Source organism: Carassius auratus, chromosome 41, assembly GCF_003368295.1.
Source record: "Carassius auratus strain Wakin chromosome 41, ASM336829v1, whole genome shotgun sequence".
NCBI lineage: Eukaryota > Metazoa > Chordata > Actinopteri > Cypriniformes > Cyprinidae > Carassius > Carassius auratus.
Window position 1 is genome coordinate 17073369 of NC_039283.1, and position 22627 is coordinate 17095995.

General features: G+C 35.5%; 2 protein-coding genes and 2 pseudogenes across 14 annotated transcripts; 3 read left to right on the forward strand and 1 right to left on the reverse strand.

Moving 5' to 3' along the window:
* The window catches only part of LOC113059105 (tripartite motif-containing protein 46-like), a 433352-nt pseudogene that overhangs the window by 134317 nt on the left and 276408 nt on the right, over positions 1 to 22627 (reverse strand).
* Positions 939 to 4683, forward strand: LOC113059097 (uncharacterized). 3 transcript variants are annotated; one of them, XM_026227357.1, is made up of 6 exons: positions 939 to 1322; positions 2144 to 2235; positions 2797 to 3060; positions 3187 to 3237; positions 3582 to 3716; positions 4019 to 4683. In XM_026227357.1, the coding sequence occupies exons 2-6, from the start codon at positions 2208 to 2210 to the stop codon at positions 4207 to 4209; spliced, it is 669 nt and encodes a 222-aa protein (XP_026083142.1). In that variant the 5' UTR covers positions 939 to 1322; positions 2144 to 2207; the 3' UTR covers positions 4210 to 4683. The 3 variants fall into 3 exon arrangements, with proteins under 3 accessions (XP_026083142.1, XP_026083143.1, XP_026083140.1); XM_026227358.1 differs by lacking the exon at positions 2144 to 2235 and having other exon boundaries at positions 945 to 1322; XM_026227355.1 differs by lacking the exon at positions 939 to 1322 and having other exon boundaries at positions 1340 to 2235.
* LOC113059096 (TBC1 domain family member 31-like) lies at positions 7647 to 11801 on the forward strand (annotated as a pseudogene).
* On the forward strand, positions 12653 to 22574 carry LOC113059070 (cytoplasmic dynein 1 intermediate chain 1-like). Of its 11 annotated transcripts, none has more exons than XM_026227312.1 (18): positions 12653 to 12865; positions 13544 to 13668; positions 13764 to 13878; positions 14958 to 15099; positions 16265 to 16270; positions 16526 to 16585; positions 16740 to 16855; positions 16980 to 17066; positions 17151 to 17313; positions 17539 to 17638; positions 18010 to 18135; positions 19399 to 19545; positions 19803 to 19916; positions 20011 to 20144; positions 20275 to 20419; positions 20503 to 20643; positions 21853 to 21978; positions 22151 to 22574. In XM_026227312.1, exons 2-18 carry the CDS (start codon positions 13561 to 13563, stop codon positions 22262 to 22264), a joined length of 1944 nt encoding a protein of 647 aa, XP_026083097.1. In that variant the 5' UTR covers positions 12653 to 12865; positions 13544 to 13560; the 3' UTR covers positions 22265 to 22574. The 11 variants fall into 11 exon arrangements, with proteins under 11 accessions (XP_026083097.1, XP_026083105.1, XP_026083095.1 ...); XM_026227310.1 differs by having other exon boundaries at positions 12656 to 12865; positions 22148 to 22574; XM_026227311.1 differs by having other exon boundaries at positions 12656 to 12742; positions 22148 to 22574.

Genomic DNA, 22627 nt, shown 5'->3' on the forward strand with positions numbered 1-22627 from the left:
GAGGCTTGTATAATGTTTCATATATGCTATATAAAATAATAGATTTTTAGAATTGCTAAAAGACATAAAACTATTAATGAAACTACCTATTGTTCATAGAAACAAACACAAGCAAAAAACATCCACAAAAAAGACAGGGTTTCCTAGATAGGGACAAAACCACATTATCAGTGCTTTTAAGTTGCTTATTTTTGGCCCTTCTCTGATTGTGTCAGCAAGAAAGTAGGAACTACTAAGTTCCCATTTATTCAGAAAATAGCAAACTTTCATCAAGGATTTGTAATGAACATGATGACATGATGTTAAGTGGGATATTCCAAGGATATCTGGTCAAATGAATATTTTTCATTATATTCTACAGAATGATTTACATTTCTTGCATTGGCTGACATGGTTAGAGCCATCAGCCCCTCAAGGTATAGTAGCTGCTCAGACTGACCCCCTTCACCGAGATGATTGCCTCTTGGGTTAATACAGTGTTGCAAAAGTCAAGCATACACTGGTGTTACCAGTTTGATATTTGATTTAACCTATTATTATATTACTTTCTGTTTGTAAGGTTTGCCTGTCTGTGCATAGATATACATGCAGATATTACAAGATGATGATACTAAGACGACTGACTTACACCTCTGGATTTTCTGGATGAGGCCCATGAGCCTTTCATCAACTGATATTAAATTAGTTAGGGTTCGATTTGTCCATACAATTTAAGGAAAAAAACGTTAAAGATTACCCTGGAGTCAAACACATTGTGAACCACTTTTACGTTCTGTTAGAGTGTTATAACTATTAAATATCGCTTCAGTTTGTTAACTATGTGCTTTATATGTAAAATACAAATGATATGTAAGATGTAAAAGCTGTAAATGTAAATAAGATGTCAAATATATAAATAAATATGAAGACTACATATTTCAATGCACATGAAGACAATATTGTTTAGCAGTGTGTAGCATCTAACTGCTCTGACAGCCCCTGGAAGCCCCCACTCTGTGCTGAGGAGCCGATGACTGGGTTGACTTCCTGTCAAGAACGTCCACCCCAACAACACTAGGGTTTATTGTTTTAGGATACTTCCTCATAGTTGTTTTGATAACAGCCTCCCAAAGGTAGCTGTGTGAATATATAAAAAACACATGACATTAGATTTCAGCGGTTTATGAGGAACATCACTGTACTCACACTGACCTCATAGGCAAACCATATTCAAGGGAATTTTAGTTTAAATGCAAGCAGGAAGAATTTGTTGGCCAGTGTAGTCCATCGTTATCAACAACGAACATCACGTCCATAACAAGAGACGCTGGGACCTTAAAAAGGTTTGTTTGAATCGATTTCCACATAATGAATCATTTCTGAGTGAAACTAATGACAACTTAGCCTTTCAACAGAAAAGAAACTAGGAAATATACGGCTTGCACAATTCTGTTTTGAAGGTGTGACGAATCATGCTGAAAAAAATGACAGACTGAATTTGTTTGGTGGTCTTCTTATTTTTTCAAGGTCTTAGCTCGTTTGAGGTGGTCTCGTCGTTTGTTTAGCTGAATATAGCTAAACATCCAAAAAATCAATGTCATTAGGTTTCAGTAAAAAAAAAAGAAGAAAAAAAAGAAAACCTAACCAATACTGAGTACATTAATGAGTTTTGTTAGTAGCACATGTGATGAGTAGTATCAGCGAGTCGTTACCATACGCATAACTGTAATAGACGTTGACCGTCAAGCAGGTCCAAATTACTGTATATTCACAAATCTTACATTTTTGTTATGTGCAAGAATATATTTCTGAAAAGCTAAATACATACAGAAAAAGGGAATCTGGATGCAAATCGTGACAGACAAGATGCTGGAATCTGTGCACGCGAGCGCTGCATTCGTCTTAAACGCTGCTTTCTCTACCTGAATATGTGCTCAGTGCTCCAAATCTTCATTTTTTAGACAATTTGAATGTACTTCAACACATATTTAAGACTTTAAAAGTTTGCTGTTGTTGTTGTTGTTGTTGTTCAAATGACATTAAAAGCTGCGGTTAACCAGAATGACAAAATGCACAAGGGGAATTCATATCTGGAATTTACGTACTTAACGCGCATGCGCTTTTACTCCTACGTATATTAATGGCAGTAGTGTTTCGTTTTCAGATGCCATCCGATTCGAACCACTTTACTTTGTGACATTATTGGTATTATTTGTGATTACTAATAGATGGACAGCACGGTTGCAATACCCTCCGGTAAGTTTCGAACTCATAGCCTATATTTCCTCATGTCAAGTATGTTGTGTTTTGTTTTGGGAAAGTAGTAGCCTTAAAGAATGTGACAAGAATGAAGCGCAATTTTTTTATAATAATAATAATAATAATAGTAGCTGTTAGTCATCTGTATGCCATATTCAGTAGTAAAGCAAATACAGGGCGAACGATGCAAAACAGTTATTTGTACAGTACAGAAGTACTAGAGGACGGATTCAAACTTTTTACTTTAAAACTGTTAGTTTTTTTCTGATTTCGAATGATAATTCTAGATTTTTGGCTGGTGATTTTAAGTTTTTATCAAATATGTTTTTTTTGTAATTTTAATAGGCTACTACTATTACTACAAAAAAAAAACTTTCTTTTATGAGCAATTTCTGAAAGTTTAGCATATTAAGATAAAGGAAACTAAGAATTAAACTTGTTTGTCACACTTCCTAAGTTCAATGTTTTATCCATTCATTGGGTGTATTAATTTTTATTTTTTTCACTTTAAAGCTTCTTGTGTTTTAAACAACTCTCTCTTGTTCTTTTTCCCAATAGATAAGCAATTGCGGTGCTATTTGGGCTTCCTAAGCAAGTGTATGACTGGGAATTTGATTCAAAGGATGTCCAACTGTCTGTCCCGATCCCGCACAATCATGGCATATGAAGCACAGGTCATCACATCCCAGCCCACGGACATGCAGAAAGCCTCCAGGCTGATGCAGATTGTCCTTAAAAAAGGCCAAAAAGCATGCAGTGCGTTCCTCAGCTGCCTTGGGATTTGTGACCCGGTGTTGTATGAGAAGGTTACAGGATTTCCAGGTTGGACAATCTATCAAAAATGAACACACTTTTGAAATAGATCTTTGCTACTGTCTGAATTATTTATTCATTATTTATTTTTCTCTGTCTTTCTTTCTTTTCTTTCATGCATTTTCTGTCATTCAGCACAATTTAAGCAAGAGGACCATCAACATTTCGAGGAAATTCCTTTTTCAGGTAGATATTTTTTGCATATTTTGACTTACTGGTGATGTACCATGTCAAAGACTATTTTTCATTTTTGCCCTATTGTTTTAGGAAGTATCAGGCTAGAGAAATAACTTAGCTATTTCTGTTCAGAGGTTAATATTCCACCTTACTTCCTTTTATTGTCTTATTATTGTTTAAATGATTACCTCACCCACTTAGTATTACAGGTATTGCTATGGAAAACCGCATACTTAACTTCTCAAAAGTATGCATGACTAAGAGCCTTGTTTTGCTGTCCCACATCCCCTTAATGCAATGTGTCGTGTGGTTGCTCAAATTGACATCTTTTGTTTTTTGTCTTCTTTTTTCAGACAAATATCAATTTACACCTTGTATTATAAACATACAAAACTCTTCCCTGACCAACTGTATTATTGGGAACAACAATAGCCAATGCATTACCTGTGACCAGCATAACTTGTTCACTCAGAATGATGCAAACAATGGTGAGTGCTGTGCAGCAGGAAATATAGGGCAAATTATTTTAGGGTTATAGAGGTTATATCTTTATGCATGAACAGTTAATTGCAATTTTATACATTTATATAAATTGATAAAAATGGAAGCATAACCTATATAATTATTTAATACTGTAATTTTTGTAATTAATTATTATATACTATAATTATTTTATTGTTCCTCACATAAATAAGGCTAAGTTTGATTTTAGACTTTCTGCGGGTCTTAAAAAAGGTTATATAATGCCTTAATTCATACCTTCCAAAAATTATTTCTTCTACCTCAACAGTGAATGAGGTGGCGGACAGTCAGAGCCATGATCAGCGGATCCCAGTGCAGGATACACTAAGTGGCAACAGCATTCACATGGAGAGATCCAACATAGAGTATGTTATTATAGGTGACCGTAACAGTATGACAGTCACTGAGACCTCGGAGGATGAGGAAGATACAGAGATTGAGTCTGAAGTGATTAGTTAAAAGATGTGAAATAGTGGGCAGGAGTTCAGACCCACAGTTTTGGAGAGCTGCAGACTGTCAGCTCGCCTTAACAGGCCTGACCTATGATTGTACACTGGAAGCATAATATATGCTTAAAACTGACCAATGCTCAGGTCTTCAGAAGGAGCCGCCAAGCACACTGAAACCTTATCCTTTACAGTGGATTTGTCCAAACCTGTGTGCCTTGAGGTGGCAATGATATTTGATACTGCTTTAATTGCTACTGAACATGACTGCTACTGAAGGTTTTAATGGGTATGCTAATATTTATTTGCTTAACAGAAATGTATGAAAGTAAATGTGTTGACTAACAATGCAATCATTATTTATTCAGTCTTTTATAAGCTTTCCGCAATTATACATATGTTGTTTACACAGGCTTGTGTCTGATATTGTGATGGATATTCTCCTGATGTTTCGATAGTTATTCTGTAATAGAAGTCTATTTCTGTATTCTTTTTTGAATTTCTAATAATGTTATTCATATCACTAGGAGATTAAACCTGTGAGATGTACTGTATAGTGATTTCATCTGCTGAATAAGGCATGTAGCTGACACATTTGTGATTTTGGAGTATTATTTGGAAATAAATTTGAAATTTGAAATTAAAGCATTCAGAGTGCTCTCTCAGCTGATGTCAAGACGCAAATATTTCAAGATGAAGGATCTTTACTGTAAAGAAATGTATTTCCTAAAACATTTATTTAATTAATAGCATTGTAACGAAATCGCAGACATTTTCGATCGCAGCCTTGTCTAAAGTTAAAGAAGGTCTGCACTCTAAATAAAAGTCATTTAAATGATTTTTAATTCATAGAAGAGTACATACATTTATAGGACATTCGTTTTTTTTTTTTTTTTTTTGCCAATTAAACTCTTTGCTGCCGTTATGTTTTGAGGTCAAACTAACTCAGATAGTCATAAATATATGCCCTTTACGTTGCCAAGGCTTAATTTCTAGAGGGAAAAAATAAATAAAATTTACCATTTAAATTAATTAAACAATTTAACTATGTGTCATTATAATATAAAACCAATAATAAAATGTTCAGAAAAAACATTCCTGTTATTGCACAAAGCTCCAATTTTGGAATTACCACTACAGTGTATATGTTTTATAATAATTTTACAACTTTTAATGTATGCAATGATATAAAATGCATTAAACTGACACTATTTGATACAAAGGAATTAAACCAACTGTAAAATATTCAGAATATTATTCCCTATAATGCAAAAGTTTTGGTTTTTCAAATTAAGCCTTTATTGTTTTTATATACAGTACTGAATCCATATTTTTCATGTTTTATATACCGCACCCTCTTAAATTAATTAAACTTTGACACTATTTGAGATAAAGGTATCAAACCAACTGTAAAATATTCAGAATATTATTCCCTATGATGAACAAGTCTTGGTTTTTCAAATTATGCCTTTGTTGTTTTTAAAAACAATAATGAAACCATGTTTTTCATATGTTTTAAATATCCATTTAAATGAATTAATCTCTGACACTATCTGAGATAAAGGAATCAAAAAATAAGAGCAGCAAATTGTTTAATTGGCAAAAAAAAAAAAAAAAAAAACACGGATGGCCAATGAATGTCAAACCTCATACTAAGTTTACCACCGTCAACAAGTTGTTTAACTGTGTCACTTCAAAACAGGTTCAAAAACAAGCGTGACAGCCACTTGGGTCAAGATAAGACAGGAAAATATGGCATGAAACAAAATCAGTATCATCAAAATATGGGTGTTGATACAGGTATAACCAGCTCGGAGCAAACTGTTTCATGCAATGAAAAGAGATGCATTTATGTATTTCAGACAATATTTTCCCCTTTTATCTTTTAATACACGTTGAGTTCTGTTGCTTTATCATGATTCTAGTATTGGTCTTAACGTTCATCGTTGGACAGATTCAAGCTGGTCCAGAAAACAGGCCAAGCGTGTAAAGTTACAGCTTTAGCGTTTAACTTGAGGATAACCACAGATTTCCTGGTTGCTCTGGCTGGTTATGTCATTAAGTGCTTTGACAAGGGTGAGACACATTATAATATTATTTCTAATAAAGGCCTGCAAATGGTTAACTGGTCTTCTAAGATGGTTAAACTACTGTTTCCAGCTAGTGAGCTGGATGCTGGTCATGAAGGTGCCATTTCTTCCCTGTCCATCCACAGTTCAGGCAGCTACGCCATCAGCACTTCCTCAGACACGGCTCAGCAAACCTTGAAACCTTTCATAGAAAGAGGAAGCTTAATGTTCGTCAATCAGTTGGCGTACAAGGGGTTTGACGTCACTTATCTGTGCTTAAACGTTATATTATAGTAACAGCTCTGCGTCATTCTCTCATCCCTGTATGTTTTTTTGTTGTTGTTGTTGTTGTTGTTGTAGGTGTTTTTTCTGAAAAGTTCCTAAAAAGTTTGCTCCTATTGTCCAGTTTATATGTTTATTGTGGAAATAACTTGCACTGTAATATTCTTTCCCCAGATTCTGGGTGTTTTAAGCCATTATCAAAATTCAGTCATTCAAACAGCTCTCTGAAATAGGGTCCCATGAGGATGCCATCACGGTGGCAGCCATTTGTCCTAAAGGCCACCATATAGTTGCTGTGATGGACAGTGGTAGCTCTGTGAATATATGATGCACGAAGCCTTACCCCAGAAAACAGTAAGGTAAATTCTTATTTATTGTTCTATTTCAATTAAATGCTGTTCTTTTGAACTTTCTAGTATTAATAAAAGAATCCTGAATTTTTTTCTCTGGCTGTATTTCTTGAACACAAAATCAGCCTATTAAAATGATTTGTGAACAATCATTTGCTATCACAGGAATGAAGTACATTTTAATAACACATTAAAACAGAAAACAGTTGTTTTAAATTGTAATAATATTTTACATTTTAATAAATACAGTAAAAACAGTAATATTGTGATCATATAAATGCAGCCTTGATGAGCATTAGAGACTTATTTCAAAAACATTAACATACCAACCCCAAACTTTCGAATATATGTTATGTGGAATAATGTATGTGTGTTATACTTTTGTTTGTGTAGCCTCCCCAGCCTTTGTTGAAACAGGTCACTAAAGGCAAAAGCAGTGAGAGATGGTGTTTGAAAATGAAGTTTATGCTGGGGCAGATCAGCATGTGAAAACATCAGGACACAGAATCCAATCTAAAGTTTTACCATCTGCTGTTTCCACACTGGATGGCTGGTAATTTTGTTCTGTTTTTTATTTTTTAGTTGTGGATTGGGTGCCTATGACACCTTCTGTATTGCTTTTTCAAGACATTCTCTTTTATTTAACAACCCCTTATTTAACTTATTTAATCCGTTTTGAGTAGAATGATTTGCCTAATGGCCCTAACAAGAAAACACTACAAGCATTACTAAGAGCATTTGGAGAATACCCAGCCAAATACATGTAATGTAATAAATGTGTCATGCAGAGGCAATGATATTTTGTTGATTTAATGTGAAGCTGTAGTCTGTGTCTCCACTTTATTTGTCTGTGTGTTTTTGTTTTCCCGGCAGGATGTTTATTTGGCGTTCTCTATTGCATCTCCCTGAGAACCATGCAGCTTTCAGCATTCTGGCCTGAACTCATCTTTTCATTTCTGACCTGGCAGACTGCCGTCTGCTCTTGCTCATACGGGCTGCTGTGTTTAGTGAGATTATTTATCTCCCACTGCTGGCTTTCCCATTTATCAAGCTGTTCCAGAACAATCCACTAATCTGCAAGACAGTAGTGTATCGGGTGACATACCTTAGGTCTTTTTGGCAGTGATTCAACGATTCGGTCCGTAGCTGAGAGACGTTAAGTGTCTTGAATTGCTCTTTTACAGTGATCTGGTTCCAGCACTGGTTTGAGTACTTTCCCAACCCTACACTTAATGCGCTGAATCTGGCTGAGAATATGCTGGCCATCATGATAAAGAGCTTCTTCGGCATTTTGTTGCCTGTGGCATTACCTAACAGGTAAAAGACTTGAACATAAGTGTTTGTATCATATAGACTTTGACATTAAAATAATTTAATCTTGAAGCCAAAGATAAAGCTAATGCCCTACACACCGTGCTTTTCCTCTCCAGCTGTATGCATGGCCTCTTCTTGAGACCCAGTTCTCTAAAACTTGAAAATATACTTATAATATACTTGAAAATGCATTTTATCCCTATGTTGGCAATGAATTTCAGCCATTACTCCAGTGTCACATTCGCCTTCAGAAATCACTCTCTGATTTGGTGCTCAAGAAACTTTCATTATTATTATCAAAGTTAAAAACAGTTGTACTGCTTAATATTTTTGTGAAAACTGTACTGCAGGATTCAATCATAGTTAAATAACGTTTGTAACATTATAAAATCTATTTACTCCATCCTTGCTGAAATTGACTTTTTATAAAAACTAGAGGTCTTCACTGGTCTACTTGGACCTGAAGAACCGAGGTCCAACCCGAGACCCAAGTGGGCAATACTTTACTGACTGTGAGGCTGCAGCCTGAGAACATGACAATGCCGTTTATGTTCGGGTCCAGTCAGGTTCGAAAATAAATGCCGTAGGGTCTGACTCGGGTCTAATTTCATTGGGTCTGTCTCGGGTCGGGTTTTTCTTTTAAAAAAAGTATTTATGCATGTCGGGTTCAAGTAAGAAGTGATTCGGGTCGGGGCAGATTTTAGGACCCGAGAAGACTTCTACTTCAAACTAGCTCCAGACTTTTTCAGTGGTAGTGTATATCTCACAAATAGTACATGTATTTAAAAAAAAAGTTTCATTTAGAAAGACAGGTAGGAGTTGTGTAAAGTAATTTTGCTGGTTCTTTACATTTTTGTTGTACTCAGATGGCGCTGCGAGATCAGGAGAAGGTGGCTTCCGTTCAAGACATAGAAGTAAGACAGATGGAACTTGATGCCCAGAGACAACTGTTTTTGAAAAGGTTGGCCCCTATAAAAATGTCTGCAACGTTAATGTACTTGGATTATCCTTCTCCTGGAGGGCTGTCTTCATGAAGAATTTAGCTCCAACCTGCCATAACACACCTACCTGGAAGTGTCATGTAATTCCTGAAGACCTTGATCAGCTGGCTTAGGGTTAGAGTTAGATTCTGCTGGAAGGTGGGCCACCAGGAGCAGACACTACTGAGATCATATCTCATCATTGTGTTTTTGACTGCTAGCAACTAGCCAAATAGCAAGAGAGAGTAAGCCAAACATTGAGAGCAGAAGTGGATACAAGGAGATGCTGGGCTGAGATGGAAGATTCTATATTTCAATTCAGACGGATGCAGATATCAGCCAGAAAAACAAAAAGGTATGTCTCGCTACAATTTCCATGAAGTGCATATGATTATCCACCCTGCTTCGGTTTCCTTTCAGACTTATGTGTTGGAGTTGATAGTTTAATAAAGTTTGAATGAGACTAATTCAAACTCTTTCAGATGCTGGAAGAGTCTCTGGCAGAGGTGGGACAGATGGAAGTGGATGCTGATTGGCAAGCCAAGGTGAACCATCGACTGGAAAAGAGAGAGGAAAGGCAGGAGAAGCAAAGAGAGCGACTTGTGAACCTCAGCAAACAGACACATGCTAAAGAAGTAGTCGTCCAGCTAATGCTGGAAGTATAGAACGAAAGCAGGTGAGAACTCACATGGTAAAAGGATGTGACACATCAATGAAATTTCAGTGAAATTTTGCCCTCAAATTCAAAAATGGTTCATTGTATAATGTCAGTACAGTATATCAGAAAGGGAAGTCACTTTCAAACCATGCAGCTTTCTGGTGGTCAACATGGTGAATCCACGTGACCAACTTAAAGACCAACTGAAACCTGTTGTGAAAAACTGTGTGGGAAAAACTTTTACCCTCACATGAATTCCAGATGACAATGACTGCACCTTTAGTGTTTTGTTTGCTGCATCAAGTTGACAAAATTAATAAAAAATGTAACCTCCTTTCAATACAACATGCAAAAGAATGACATTGTTTCCGTCTTAGTGGGATGATGTAGTAGCTCAACAAGCTAAACTGGAGGAGGAAAGACATCATGGCAAGATGTGAAAGAGTCTAGAGGATTCATTAAGTGAGCTGAGATAAACACTTTCACAAAATGTAATAAAGGATTTGATTGATTATACAGGGGCATCTTAATAAATTAGAATAAACTGTCGTGAAAAAAGATAATTTATTTCAGTAATTCAACTCAAATTGTGAAACTTGTATATTAAATAAATTCAGTGCACACAGACTGAAGTAGTTTACGTTTTTGGTTCATTTAATTGTGATGATTTAGGCTCACTTTTAACAAATACCCACCTATCTCAACAAATTAGAATACTTCATAAGAACAATAAAAACATTTTTAGTGAATTGTTGGCCTTCTGTAAAGTCTGTTCATTTACTATACATTTACTCAATACTTGGTAGGGGGTCCTTTTGCTTAAACTACTGCCTCAATTTGGCGTGGCATGGAGGTGATCAGTTTGTGGCACTGCTGAGGTGGTGTGGAAGCCCAGGTTTCTTTGAAGGTGGCCTTCAGCTCATCTGCATTGTTTGGTCTCTGGTTTCTCACTTTCATCTTGACATTACCCCATTGTTTCTCCATGGGGTTCAGGTCTGGTGAGTTTGCTGGCCAGTCAAGCACACCAACACCATAGTCACATGCTTTTGCCAGTGTGGGCAGCTTCTTTGGCAATGAATGTTTGTGGCTTACCCTCCTTGTGAAGGGTGTCAATGATTGTCTTCTGGACAACTGTCAGATCAGCAGTCTTCTCCATGATTGTGTAGCCAAGTGAACCAAACTTAGAGACCATTTTGAAGGCTCAGGAAACCTCTGCAGGTGTTTTTGATTGATAAGCTGATTGGCATGTCACCATATTCTAATTTGTTGAGAAAATGAATTGGTTGGTTTCGGTTAAATGTGAGCCTAAATCATCACAATGAAAAGAACCGAAGACTTAAACTACTTCAGTCTGTGTGCATTGAATTCATTTAATACACGAGTTTCACAATTTGAGCTGAATTACTTAAATAAATGAACTTTTTCACAACATTCTAATTTATTGAGAAGTACCTGTATTTGTTTGTAGATCCTCAGAAGGAAAAGAGACTCAGATATCCCCGCTCGTCTAGAGGCCTGCTGCGCAAGACTCAGAGTGAGACCACCAACATTTCCTTGATCAGCCAGTCAGACGATTCTATTGGCTGTGAATATTATTAGTATAAACAATGAGTTTTATTGTCATAATCAAACAACATTCAATAAAGCAACAAGCAATAACCTCTCTTACATGTGTACTCCTAATTTTTTAGGTTCTTCAGGTTGTGGCCGAGGGGAGCTTGACTAAGGAAAGGGAGTTGATGCAGGAAATTAGAGAACTGAGGATGAAATAAGCTGCCAGAGCCAGGGCGACTGACTTCATCTCACCCTCAACCAGCTTTGTACACTCTCACTGACCACACAGACACCACCAGTACTCCACCAGTGTGTGTGGAACCAGGCACACGTTCAAGAGGAACGTGAAAGAAAATGTATTTAGATCATATAAGATGTCTGCTCAGTTTATATTTGCCTCACAATGGAGCTAATCCCAGTTGGACATAGATTTATTCATTGATTTCAGATTCATTCTGATGATGTGTTTAATATTTTGTAAATGTAGTTTTTTCTTCTTTTTTTCAGAATTGTTCTTAAAGTAAATGTCTTTTGTACTACCGTTTTCATGTTTTTGTATTAATAAATTAAAAAGGTGTCAATTAATTTGAACTTAAATATAACTTAACAGTTTATTTACTTTTCATTGCATTTAAATATTAGTTATTACAATATATTAAAATGAATGCGTTTTTAAATGTTTCTAAAAATAATTATCTCATGCCTATCACGTTTGCATTTGTTTACAAATACAGTAACATATATTGTGAAAGATTAATACAATTTCAAATAACCGTTTATATGTATTTTATTATATTTAATATAAGTTTTTAAAGTGTAGTCTACTCCTGTGGCGGAAACGTTGAATTTTTAGCAACCATTTCTCTAGTCTTCAGTGTCACATGATCCTTCCAAAATAATTTGTATATGCTCATTTGGTTCTGGATACTTGATTAATTGGACGTTCAAAAGAACTGAATTTATTTTAACTTTTGAAACATCATAGTCGTAATCACGGTTGGTAAATACCCTTGCTAAATTAAAGTATTATTTTCTTAAAATAAAAATAAAAATAGAGTCTGTGATATATACAGGTTATTTTACTGAAAATCGTCCTCGGTTGTGTTTTAAAAACTAACGCGCCTCCCAACTAAACTGCATTTTCGGGCGTCATAAACGTATTTCATATTTCTATGACCATACACCCATTCAAATGTTCTATATTTAGCCATCTCACTAATGTTTAAAACATTCATCATCTCTTTGACGACGAAACACTTGCCGGTTGCTGGGTGGTATTGATGACGTATCGGTATTGAGGACTTCCGGCTTTGGGTGCTGATGAGACTGAAGTGAACTGGTGATGCTTTGTGTTTTTATTTAGCTGTTGATGCTCATGTGTAGATTTATAGCCTCTTATTTCAGCATTTACGTGAAAGAGCGCAGCAGACTTTGTCCTGGTTGGATCGAAATAAAGAAGACGGTATAGTTCAATGAATGCGTTATAGTATCTCACAACAGGCTTTGTTGCGGACTGCATTGATGCTTTCATTCATTGAAATGCAACGACTGGCTTTTGTGAATGAACATGATTGTGTTTTTAGTTTGTCTGCATATGTGCTTTCTGTTTTTCTATCTTGTCGGTAGTGTATTTATTAGACCACAATCACTTAATTTCTCATTGCAGAATGTAAGGATAGTGTGCAATGTATTTTAATGAAAAAATTTTTTTCTGCGTGCAGGAGGTTCACCACACAGATTTGAAAACTGGTTTACACTACATTATATATTTTACTTTGTATTATTTTGCTTATTTATTAATATATTGCAAATTTATTGTTGCATATAGTGTGCTTTGAAATAAATCTAAAATTTTTCATTGTATATGTTATTCATAGTTCATTCAGACAATATTTCATCTTGCACTGTTTCTGTGTCTATTAGTTTAATGGGCCTCCACACAATCTGATCTTTTCAGTAAATGTCAAAATAAAACTGAATGTAGAACTTCAGCCAAATTCATAATTTAGACACATAACAGACTTTTCTCTGGATGGCCTCTAATGTTTGTATAGCACAGTTAATGAATGTTAAAGCATGACGAAATTCCTGCATGAGTACTAAAATTAAAACTAAACTAAACTGTTTGTACTATGCATAGATTGAGCGACACAGAAGATGGCTGATAGAAGTGACCTGAAAGCTGAGCTTGAGCGCAAAAAGCAGCGCTTAGCCCAGATTCGAGAGGAGAAGAAAAGAAAGGAGGAAGAGAGAAAGAAAAAAGAGGTTGGTGCTGTTTTTTGTTAGATATAATAGACATTTATCATTTTATCACCTGCAAATATTGTTTTGCGACACTTAATTATTGACCTGTGATGCAGTCTGAGATGCTTCAGAGGGCCGAGAATGTGTCAGAAGACTCGGACCTGGACAGAAAGAGAAGAGAGACAGAGGCGCTCCTGCAGAGCATTGGAATTTCACCAGAACCACCTTTAGGTATGCGATACAGAACATACAACTGTCTGTGCAAATACATAATGTGGGAGATACATCTTTATGAATGTGCATGCCACCTGCTTGAATGAAAAGATAAAAGGAATCATCAAAAGTTTTTATAATGGAAAGGAAATATCTCCCTCAGCAGTCTTTAGTGTTATACCAGGGTTTCGCCTTAACCTTGTGAAAAAGAAGTATAGTTTTAAAAGAGTCCATATAGAAATAATATACTTATGGAATATATTTGAGTATTGCATACAGTGTAATGTTTTGGAAACTAAATTGCATGTTAATTGTATTTAAACATGATGTAGATAAAAATGAATGTAATTAACTGAACTTTAGCTGAGTGGAGTGCTTTTTGAACTACTTAAGTAGGACTTTAGTACTTCTAATTTCATTATTCTAGTGTCTTTAAAATATGCTTAATGTTTACTGCTGAATGCACTGAAAAGCTTTTATAGTAATCTAAAATCTACTTCATGCAATCATTTCTTTTGAAACATATTTGAAGTAGAGATTTGATACAAGTAAGCACTCCTTTTTTACACAAGAATATGGTTCATGTTAAACTGATTTTTACTGTTTTATATTTAGAATGTATATTTATATATTGTCGCTTCAGCGTATATTTAAGTCCTACATCTTGTTTGCGGGAATGTCTCTTGACCCCTTTCAAACTTTTGCAAGATTTAAATCTGATCTGATTTTAGGTTATGTGCGATTTATTTTTAGGTCATGGATTAATTCCCAAAGCAATAACTACACTTTTTACTATCTCTTAATATCTCTTGTCTATAAGAAGTTACAGTGTTTAATATAGAGTTTATTGAGCTCCTGTCAATGGGGCTGTACTTGAAGCAGACTTGACTCAAACTCAGTTAGATTCATAAAGTTGTATATCATATCATTTTTAGATAAAATGAAATTTTTAAATGACCATATCAAAATTCTAACATTAGAGAGAAGTGAAATTCCCTTGACAATCTCTCCTGTTTTTTTTCCTTTTGGATTCTTTTCTCTTTGATTTGACCATTTCAATCCATCCTGTTCGTTTTGATTTGCCTGCTGGCCATCAGTGCAGCCACTGCAGCTTTTAACATGGGATACCTGTTATTTTCGTTATTTAGTCCCAACCCCTATGTCTCCCTCTTCGCAATCAGTGAGCCCACCCAGTGAAACTGGAAGTCAGGAGTCCATAGATGGAGCGACAGTAGGAAGGTATGAAATCTGCCTGTGTGATTGTTGTTTGAACACTGTATTGTTAATCCTTAATCTATTTTGAAATATTTCTAGATTCTGTGATAAATTAATGTATATGGGAGGAGTTTTCTAATGCAGGAGTTTTCAAACTGAATTCTACAGACATTCTAGGAGGTCTGTGGGAAATTTGAGGAAAACAAAAATATATATTTAATTTTGTAAATACATCTCTTCAGATGTATACATATAACAATATTCTAATAATGAGTACACCAATTCTAAGGTTATATTTTAATTTATTTACATAAAAATATTTTTTATTTGTGTTGTACTTTATTTTTCTTCACACAACATTAATATATATAGAATATATATATATATATATTCTATATATATAATATATATAGCTCGTTATATAGAATATTTAGCTGCTTTCGTATTTTAAGAAGGGGTTCCCTCACAATATGATCATCAAATTTAGGGGTCTTTGGCATTAAAAACTCCTGTTTTAGACTGGTAGCGGTTTATTTTATATTATGCATTATTTAGGGGAATTAAATATTTTTAGAGAAAATTATTTGAAGGATAATATGATTTCTTTAAGAAATGTTTTGCATTATTTCTTAAGTCAAAACAAAAACTATTTTATTTTATTGCTTTTCTTAAGACTAAGCCTAATGTTTTTCCTTTTCCCTATGTCTTTTTTTGGGTACATCAGATATTTAATTTTGTAAATACATCTCTTCAGATGTATACATATAACAATATTCTAATAATGAGTACACCAATTCTAAGGTTATATTTTAATTTATTTACATAAAATATTTTTTATTTGTGTTGTACTTTATTTTTCTTCACAACAACATTAATGGCTCGTTATATAGAATATTTAGCTGCTTTCGTATTTTAAGAAGGGGTTCCCTCACAATATGATCATCAAATTTAGGGGTCTTTGGCATTAAAAACCCTGTTTTAGACTGGTAGCGGTTTATTTTATATTATGCATTATTTAGGGGAATTAAATATTTTTAGAGAAAATTATTTGAAGGATAATATGATTTTCTTTAAGAAATGTTTTGCATTATTTCTTAAGTCAAAACAAAAACTATTTTATTTTATTGCTTTTCTTAAGACTAAGCCTAATGTTTTTCCTTTTCCCTATGTCTTTTTTTGGGTACATCAGATATCGGTAAGGAGAACTGTTAATGTTATCATTGTTAGCTCTTGGCATTTGTTATGTGTGTGTGGTTCTGTTGTAGCTGGTTTAGAGTATGGTTCCACTGTCCATATGTGGTTTCATCTAACAGACAGTGTGTTATTATCTCATATAATCATGCATGAAATAGGGCAATGCACTTTTGATGAAGCTGCAGGACCTAATCGTGCATTCTCTTAGTCTTTTCCCTCCTAACCATCATATGTTGTATTCTTCTGACCTCTCTAGGACATTACAGTGGGACACCGACCCTTCAGCTCTTCAGCTTCTTGCAGATTCTGTTCATGGGTGAGACTGCAACCTCAAACTTCATTCACATTATTAATGATGATACAGAAAACATTGAGTCTCACTCTCAACAGAGAAATGTAGAATAAAATTCACAAAAACACACCATCAACTTGTCCCAAGCCTGCACACACAAAACACCTTGGTTTCTTAGGAGCAGGATGCAAAGGCTTGGTGCATCAAAAATTGTTCAGATTGATTTTACGCCAAAAGAACTGGTGACATACTCCAAAGAAACACAGACTCCTGTGGCATCTCATCAGCCTGAGGGTAAATAACTGTTTTTATTTCTGTTTAATATTTAAGATATCCATACATATAAAACTGAATATGGTGGCTTTAGCCACATAAAAAAATGCATCACTGCTTAATGCGTTTCCAAAAATGTCCACAGAGGAGGAGGATGAGGAGCTGTCAGTGACCAAATCTGAGCCCGTGACACAGCAGCTGGAGGAGGAGGACTCTCAGGAGCCAGAAGAAGGCAAGAAGAATAAAAAATAAAAAATAAAAATTATACATCTGAATTGTAAGTGTAACAGAGCTGTATGAATATGTGTGTCTATAGTTCATCCTAGAGAACTGACCAATGAGGAGAAAGAGCAGATTATTCATTCAGAGGATTTTCTGTTTTTCTTCGACCGAAGCATCCGTGTGATGGAGCGTGTGCTGGCTGAGGATACAGACGTTTTCTTTGACTACAGTGGGCGAGATATGGAGGACAAAGATGGGTCAGCAGAGGCTAATGTGACAGTAACACAAAGATCCCACATGATTACATAGAAGTAATTCATAAGATGGTACTAGACAGGTTTGTTTCACCTAATCTAGGATGATGATGATTTAATGGTTTGAAATCAGGTTTAATGAGATGACCCAGAAACTTCTAGGAAACTTACTGTACATTGCTTTGAATGACTGTACCAGAATGCAACAGTTTTTTTGTTTGTTATCAGGGACATGCAAGCCGGATCAAGCTTGTCTTTTAATCGACATTTCTACGATGAGCATTGGTCCAAACATCGAGTCGTCACTTCCCTGGATTGGTCACCACAGGTACTTTATTAGTATGTTGCATTGATATAAGAAGTGCTGGTTATGTATGTAATCTGGATCATGTAATCAGACTCAAAAAATAAGTCATTGTAATTCTATTTCATTTTAAAGTGCTTAGTTTTTATGGATTATATGATTACATATTATTCACACAGTGGCAGGTAATTATTTATAATTTATTGATTAACCCTAATTCTTTTTCTTAATTTTCACCATGTACAGTCATTTGTTATCAGTAACAGACTACAATTTGTTAGTAATCTAGCCAGCACTGAATGTAAGCTTGCTTAATGCAAATGCAATCATCAAATGAAACAATCCCAGAAGCAGAGTGACACTGTACATTGTAATCAGTCACGTTCTTTTGGCAGTATCCTGAATTACTAGTGGCCTCATACAACACTAATGAGGATGCACCTCATGAGCCAGATGGAGTTGTGATGGTCTGGAATATGAAGTTTAAGAAGATGACCCCCGAGTACATATTCCACTGTCAGGTATGAATTCCCATTGCTCACAATTAAATAACTAGTCTGCCTTCCTGAATGTTGTTCCTTTGGCAGCACTTCAATATACTGTAATAATATGTTTCCTTCTATATTGAGCATGTGTGTGGGTAACCAACTTTTATTGAAAAAGCCTGAATCTAAATTGAATTTCTGTTATTAAAATTCACAAACAATGTCATTCTGTGTTTGCACTGATATCACTTCTAAATTAACTCTCATTGTTCAGTTCATTGTCTGTATGCTCCCTTTGTGCAAATCGATCTTGATGTAGCAGAGGAAGTCTAAGACTGGCAAAAGTAATTACTGGTACATTCAATCAATAATGCATTTTTTTATACTCTTTATTTAAATTTTCTTGACACAACATACACTATGTCACAGAATAGCTACTATGCAGGAAAAATACGACATTAAACACCCTCAGCTGTAACACTGTACTATACATGACTTTGGATCCAATAATATTAAAGGGTTACTCCACCCCAAAAAGAAAATTAATCACTTACCCCATGTTGTTCCGAACCTGTAAAAGCTCAGTTCGTCTTCGGAACACAATTTAAGATATTTTGGATGAAAACCTGGAGGCTTGAGACTGTCCCATAGACTGCCAAGTAAATATCAGTGTCAAGGTCCATAAAAGGTATTAAAAGTCATCCTCAGAATACTCCATCTGCCATCAGATGTGCAAATGGGTTATATGAAATTCCTTTGTCAACGGTCTCCTCTGTGTTACTCCATATCACCGTGCTGCGTATGCTCTTCTGTGTCCTCAATGATGCGCTGTTTTATTTCAAATCAAAGCTAAATACACATAAAAACAGCACATCCTTGTTTTGCGCAGAGGACACAGAACAGCATACGCAGCATACGGTGATAATGAGTGATACAGAGGAGACTGTTGACAAAGGAATTATAGAATAAAGTTGTTTCTTTTTTCTTCTCTTACAAAAAGCATTCCTGTTGCTTCATACTGTATAACCCAGATTGCACGTCTGATGGCAGAAGGAGTATTCTGATGACAACTTTTCATACCTTTTATGGACATTGACACTGATATTTACTTGGCAGTCTATGGGACAGTCTCAAGCATCCAGGTTTTCATCCAAAATATCTTAAACTGTGTTCCGAAGACGAATGGAGCTTTTATGGGTTTGGAACGACATGGAGGTAAGTGATTAATAATGAGAACATTTTCATTTTAAGGTGGAGTATCCCTTTAAGAATAATGCATTTTATGGTTTTCCCTAATAGTCCTCAGTGATGTCAGTTGGCTTTGCTCAGTTTCATCCCAACCTGGTGATCGGAGGCACTTACTCAGGACAGATAGCAGTGTGGGACAATCGAAGTCACAGGAGGACCCCGGTGCAACGGACGCCATTGTCTGCAACTGCACACACTGTAAGACCTTCAGTTATAGATAAATGGTTTTAAAATATAATGCATTGAGTTAGTGGTTTACTGGTTAAAAATCTGAGCTGAAAACACAGGTCAGTGAGGTGACCCAGGAACTGAAGAGTCACAATCAACCTCCAGAGACTTTGCAAAACTAATCTGATGAATTTTTTATTATAGTCCCTTTTTTGTCTTGGGAAAATATCCTTATCATGTTCACCCTTAAAAGAGTACAGATGACAAAACTGTCATATCTTTTGCAGCATCCTGTATACTGTGTGAACGTGGTCGGAACACAAAATGCCAACAACTTGATCACAGTATCCACAGATGGCAAGATGTGCTCCTGGAGTCTGGACATGCTCTCACAGCCTCAGGTGTCCAGATAACACATGTAGACAGATTCAATGATTGTCATTTGAGATTTGACTGATATCAAACAATACATTATATGTCTGTTGTTACTGACAGGAGAGTATGGAGCTGATCTACAACAAGTCAAAGCCGGTGGCCGTCACTTGTATGGCCTTCCCTGCAAGTGATGTGAATAACTATGTGGTAGGAAGTGAGGAGGGCACCGTTTACACAGCATCCCGCCATGGAAGGTCATGGTTCCCGCAACAGAACATATTAATGACAGAATTTTCATATTTGGGTCAACTATTCTTTTAGTAATATCTGTGAATATCAAATATTAAACACTTCATGAAAACTTGCTTAACTTGTCCCATGCAGTAAGGCTGGTATTGGTGAAATGTTCGATGGGCATCAGGGGCCTGTGACTGGAATCAGCTGCCATAACGCTGTGGGTCCAGTTGACTTCTCCCATCTCTTTACCACTTCCTCATTTGACTGGACAGTCAAACTGTGGTCAACCAAAGTATGAGTTGTTTTGGAACTTGTGTGATATGTATTTTGATCATTTAGCATGAAATGAATATAACTAGTCCCTCTCTCTGACAGCATAACAAGCCCCTGTACTCCTTTGAAGACAATGCAGACTATGTTTATGATGTGATGTGGTCTCCAGTGCATCCAGCGCTCTTTGCTACAGTGGATGGCAATGGTCGTCTGGATCTCTGGAATCTCAACAACTACACAGAGGTCAGAGGCAACACAGCTCAATACATTCTTTACTCTGTCATCTGTCTTCTGCATTATAAAAGAAGAACATTCATTTCATACTTTAATTAATATTAGGACAAGAGGTCCCCCTACCTGGGGCGAGAAAGCTCTGGAATAAGCTTTTCCTAGATGTCATCAGATTTTTGCAGAATTTGTTATCTGATATTATTTGTAAATATATAATTAATGTAAAATATTAAATTAAATAATCTATGCACTCTATGTATGTTCTAAGGTTTGAAGTCAGTATGTTTTTTAATTGCGTCCTATGCTCAGCAAGGCTATTTTATTAATCAAAAATGCAGTAAAAAATTGTAGCAGTGTGAAAGTCTTACTGTCACTTTTGATCAATTTTTATGCATCCTTGCTGAATAAAAGTATTCATTTCTTTAATAGACAAATCTTTCTGATCCCAGACTTTTGAACAGTATTGTAAATGCAATTCGATATAATTGATAATCTAATTGAATAATGACAAATCAAATAAGGGCATTTCAGTCAGAGTGATATGTTTGAATTACACTATATAATTATTTGCATTATACACAGGCCATTTAGTAATTAAAAGGAAGTCATAATAGGAATACACTATGAATTCAGATTAAATGATCCACTCAAAAGATGTTTGAATTGGACATCTAATTCATGGAATGACTAAATATTTAACTCACTGAATTACGATAATGATTGAATTAAATAATAAAACATCAACAAAACATGTCACTGGGACCCATTCTTGTAAAAAAATAAATAAATAAAAATTACAAATTACACTAAATTACAATTACAAATTACACTAAAACTTGTAGTGTCCAACAAGAAATTAATTCATAATCACTATTATCTAATAAAACATAAAAATTACTTAAAACTGTTCAGCTGGAATGAATCTTATAAAAACATGTATGTTCAAGACAAGTCAAAATTTGCTAAATGAGCATATCCACATAACAACCACTGAATAAATGTGCTGAGATGTGATTTAGTGACATCTATAGTCATTGAAAAATAAAATAAAATAAGGTAGTGTGTGAGAAAGGCATCTTACCCCATCTTATTTGCATGCAAATTGTCTTTACTTGCTATCTGTTTGCTTGATCTAAATTAGATTGCAGCTAAATTGTGTTGTCACACAATGTTATTACATTTATATTTTCACTCCCAAGACAAGTTTCTTGTGTATACCAGGTGCCTTCAGCAAGTGTGACACTGGAGGGAGGGTGTGCCCTGAACCGGGTCAGATGGGCTCTAGGGGGAAGAGAGGTGGCCGTGGGTGATTCAGAGGGCCGTGTTTGGATCTATGATGTAGGAGAGGTAATAACACCTACATTATTAGTACATGAACATGTGAATAATACTCTAATATTTGGATGAATTTTAAATATTTGCAATCATAGACAGATGAAACACTGCAAATTTCTAGTCAATAATTGTGTTCTTCTGTTAAGATGTGATGCAGAAATTGGTTGTATCTCTATTTTAGCAGTTAGCCATGCCACATACAGACGACTGGAGCAAATTTGCCCGTACACTCATGGACATTCGTGCAAACCGAGGGGATGGAGAGGAAGATGCAGGTACTTTGGATCTGCCTGCCTGAGACACACACACACACACACACACACAGAGAGACACATTTACATGATACAAAATAAACACTGCTGTGATCACAGGTCTTTTTTTCTTTTGCATACTAAAGTCTATTTATAGCATGGGTGTTAATTAGCAATACCTCCCCTTCCAATGCTAATAGTTAATTCCAGAACACACACAGGTGAATGTGTTTGAGCTAACGTATATCTAGGGCTTGCCGTCTGCAGTGACTATATAGGAGTCAGCCAATGTTATCAAACTGTATCAAAATAGCTGTGCCGGAATTATAATGTCAAGTTATTTTATGTATGTTCAAGTACAAGGTCATACTGAGATAAATTTAGAATATGTATTCGCCATTATGTAAAAA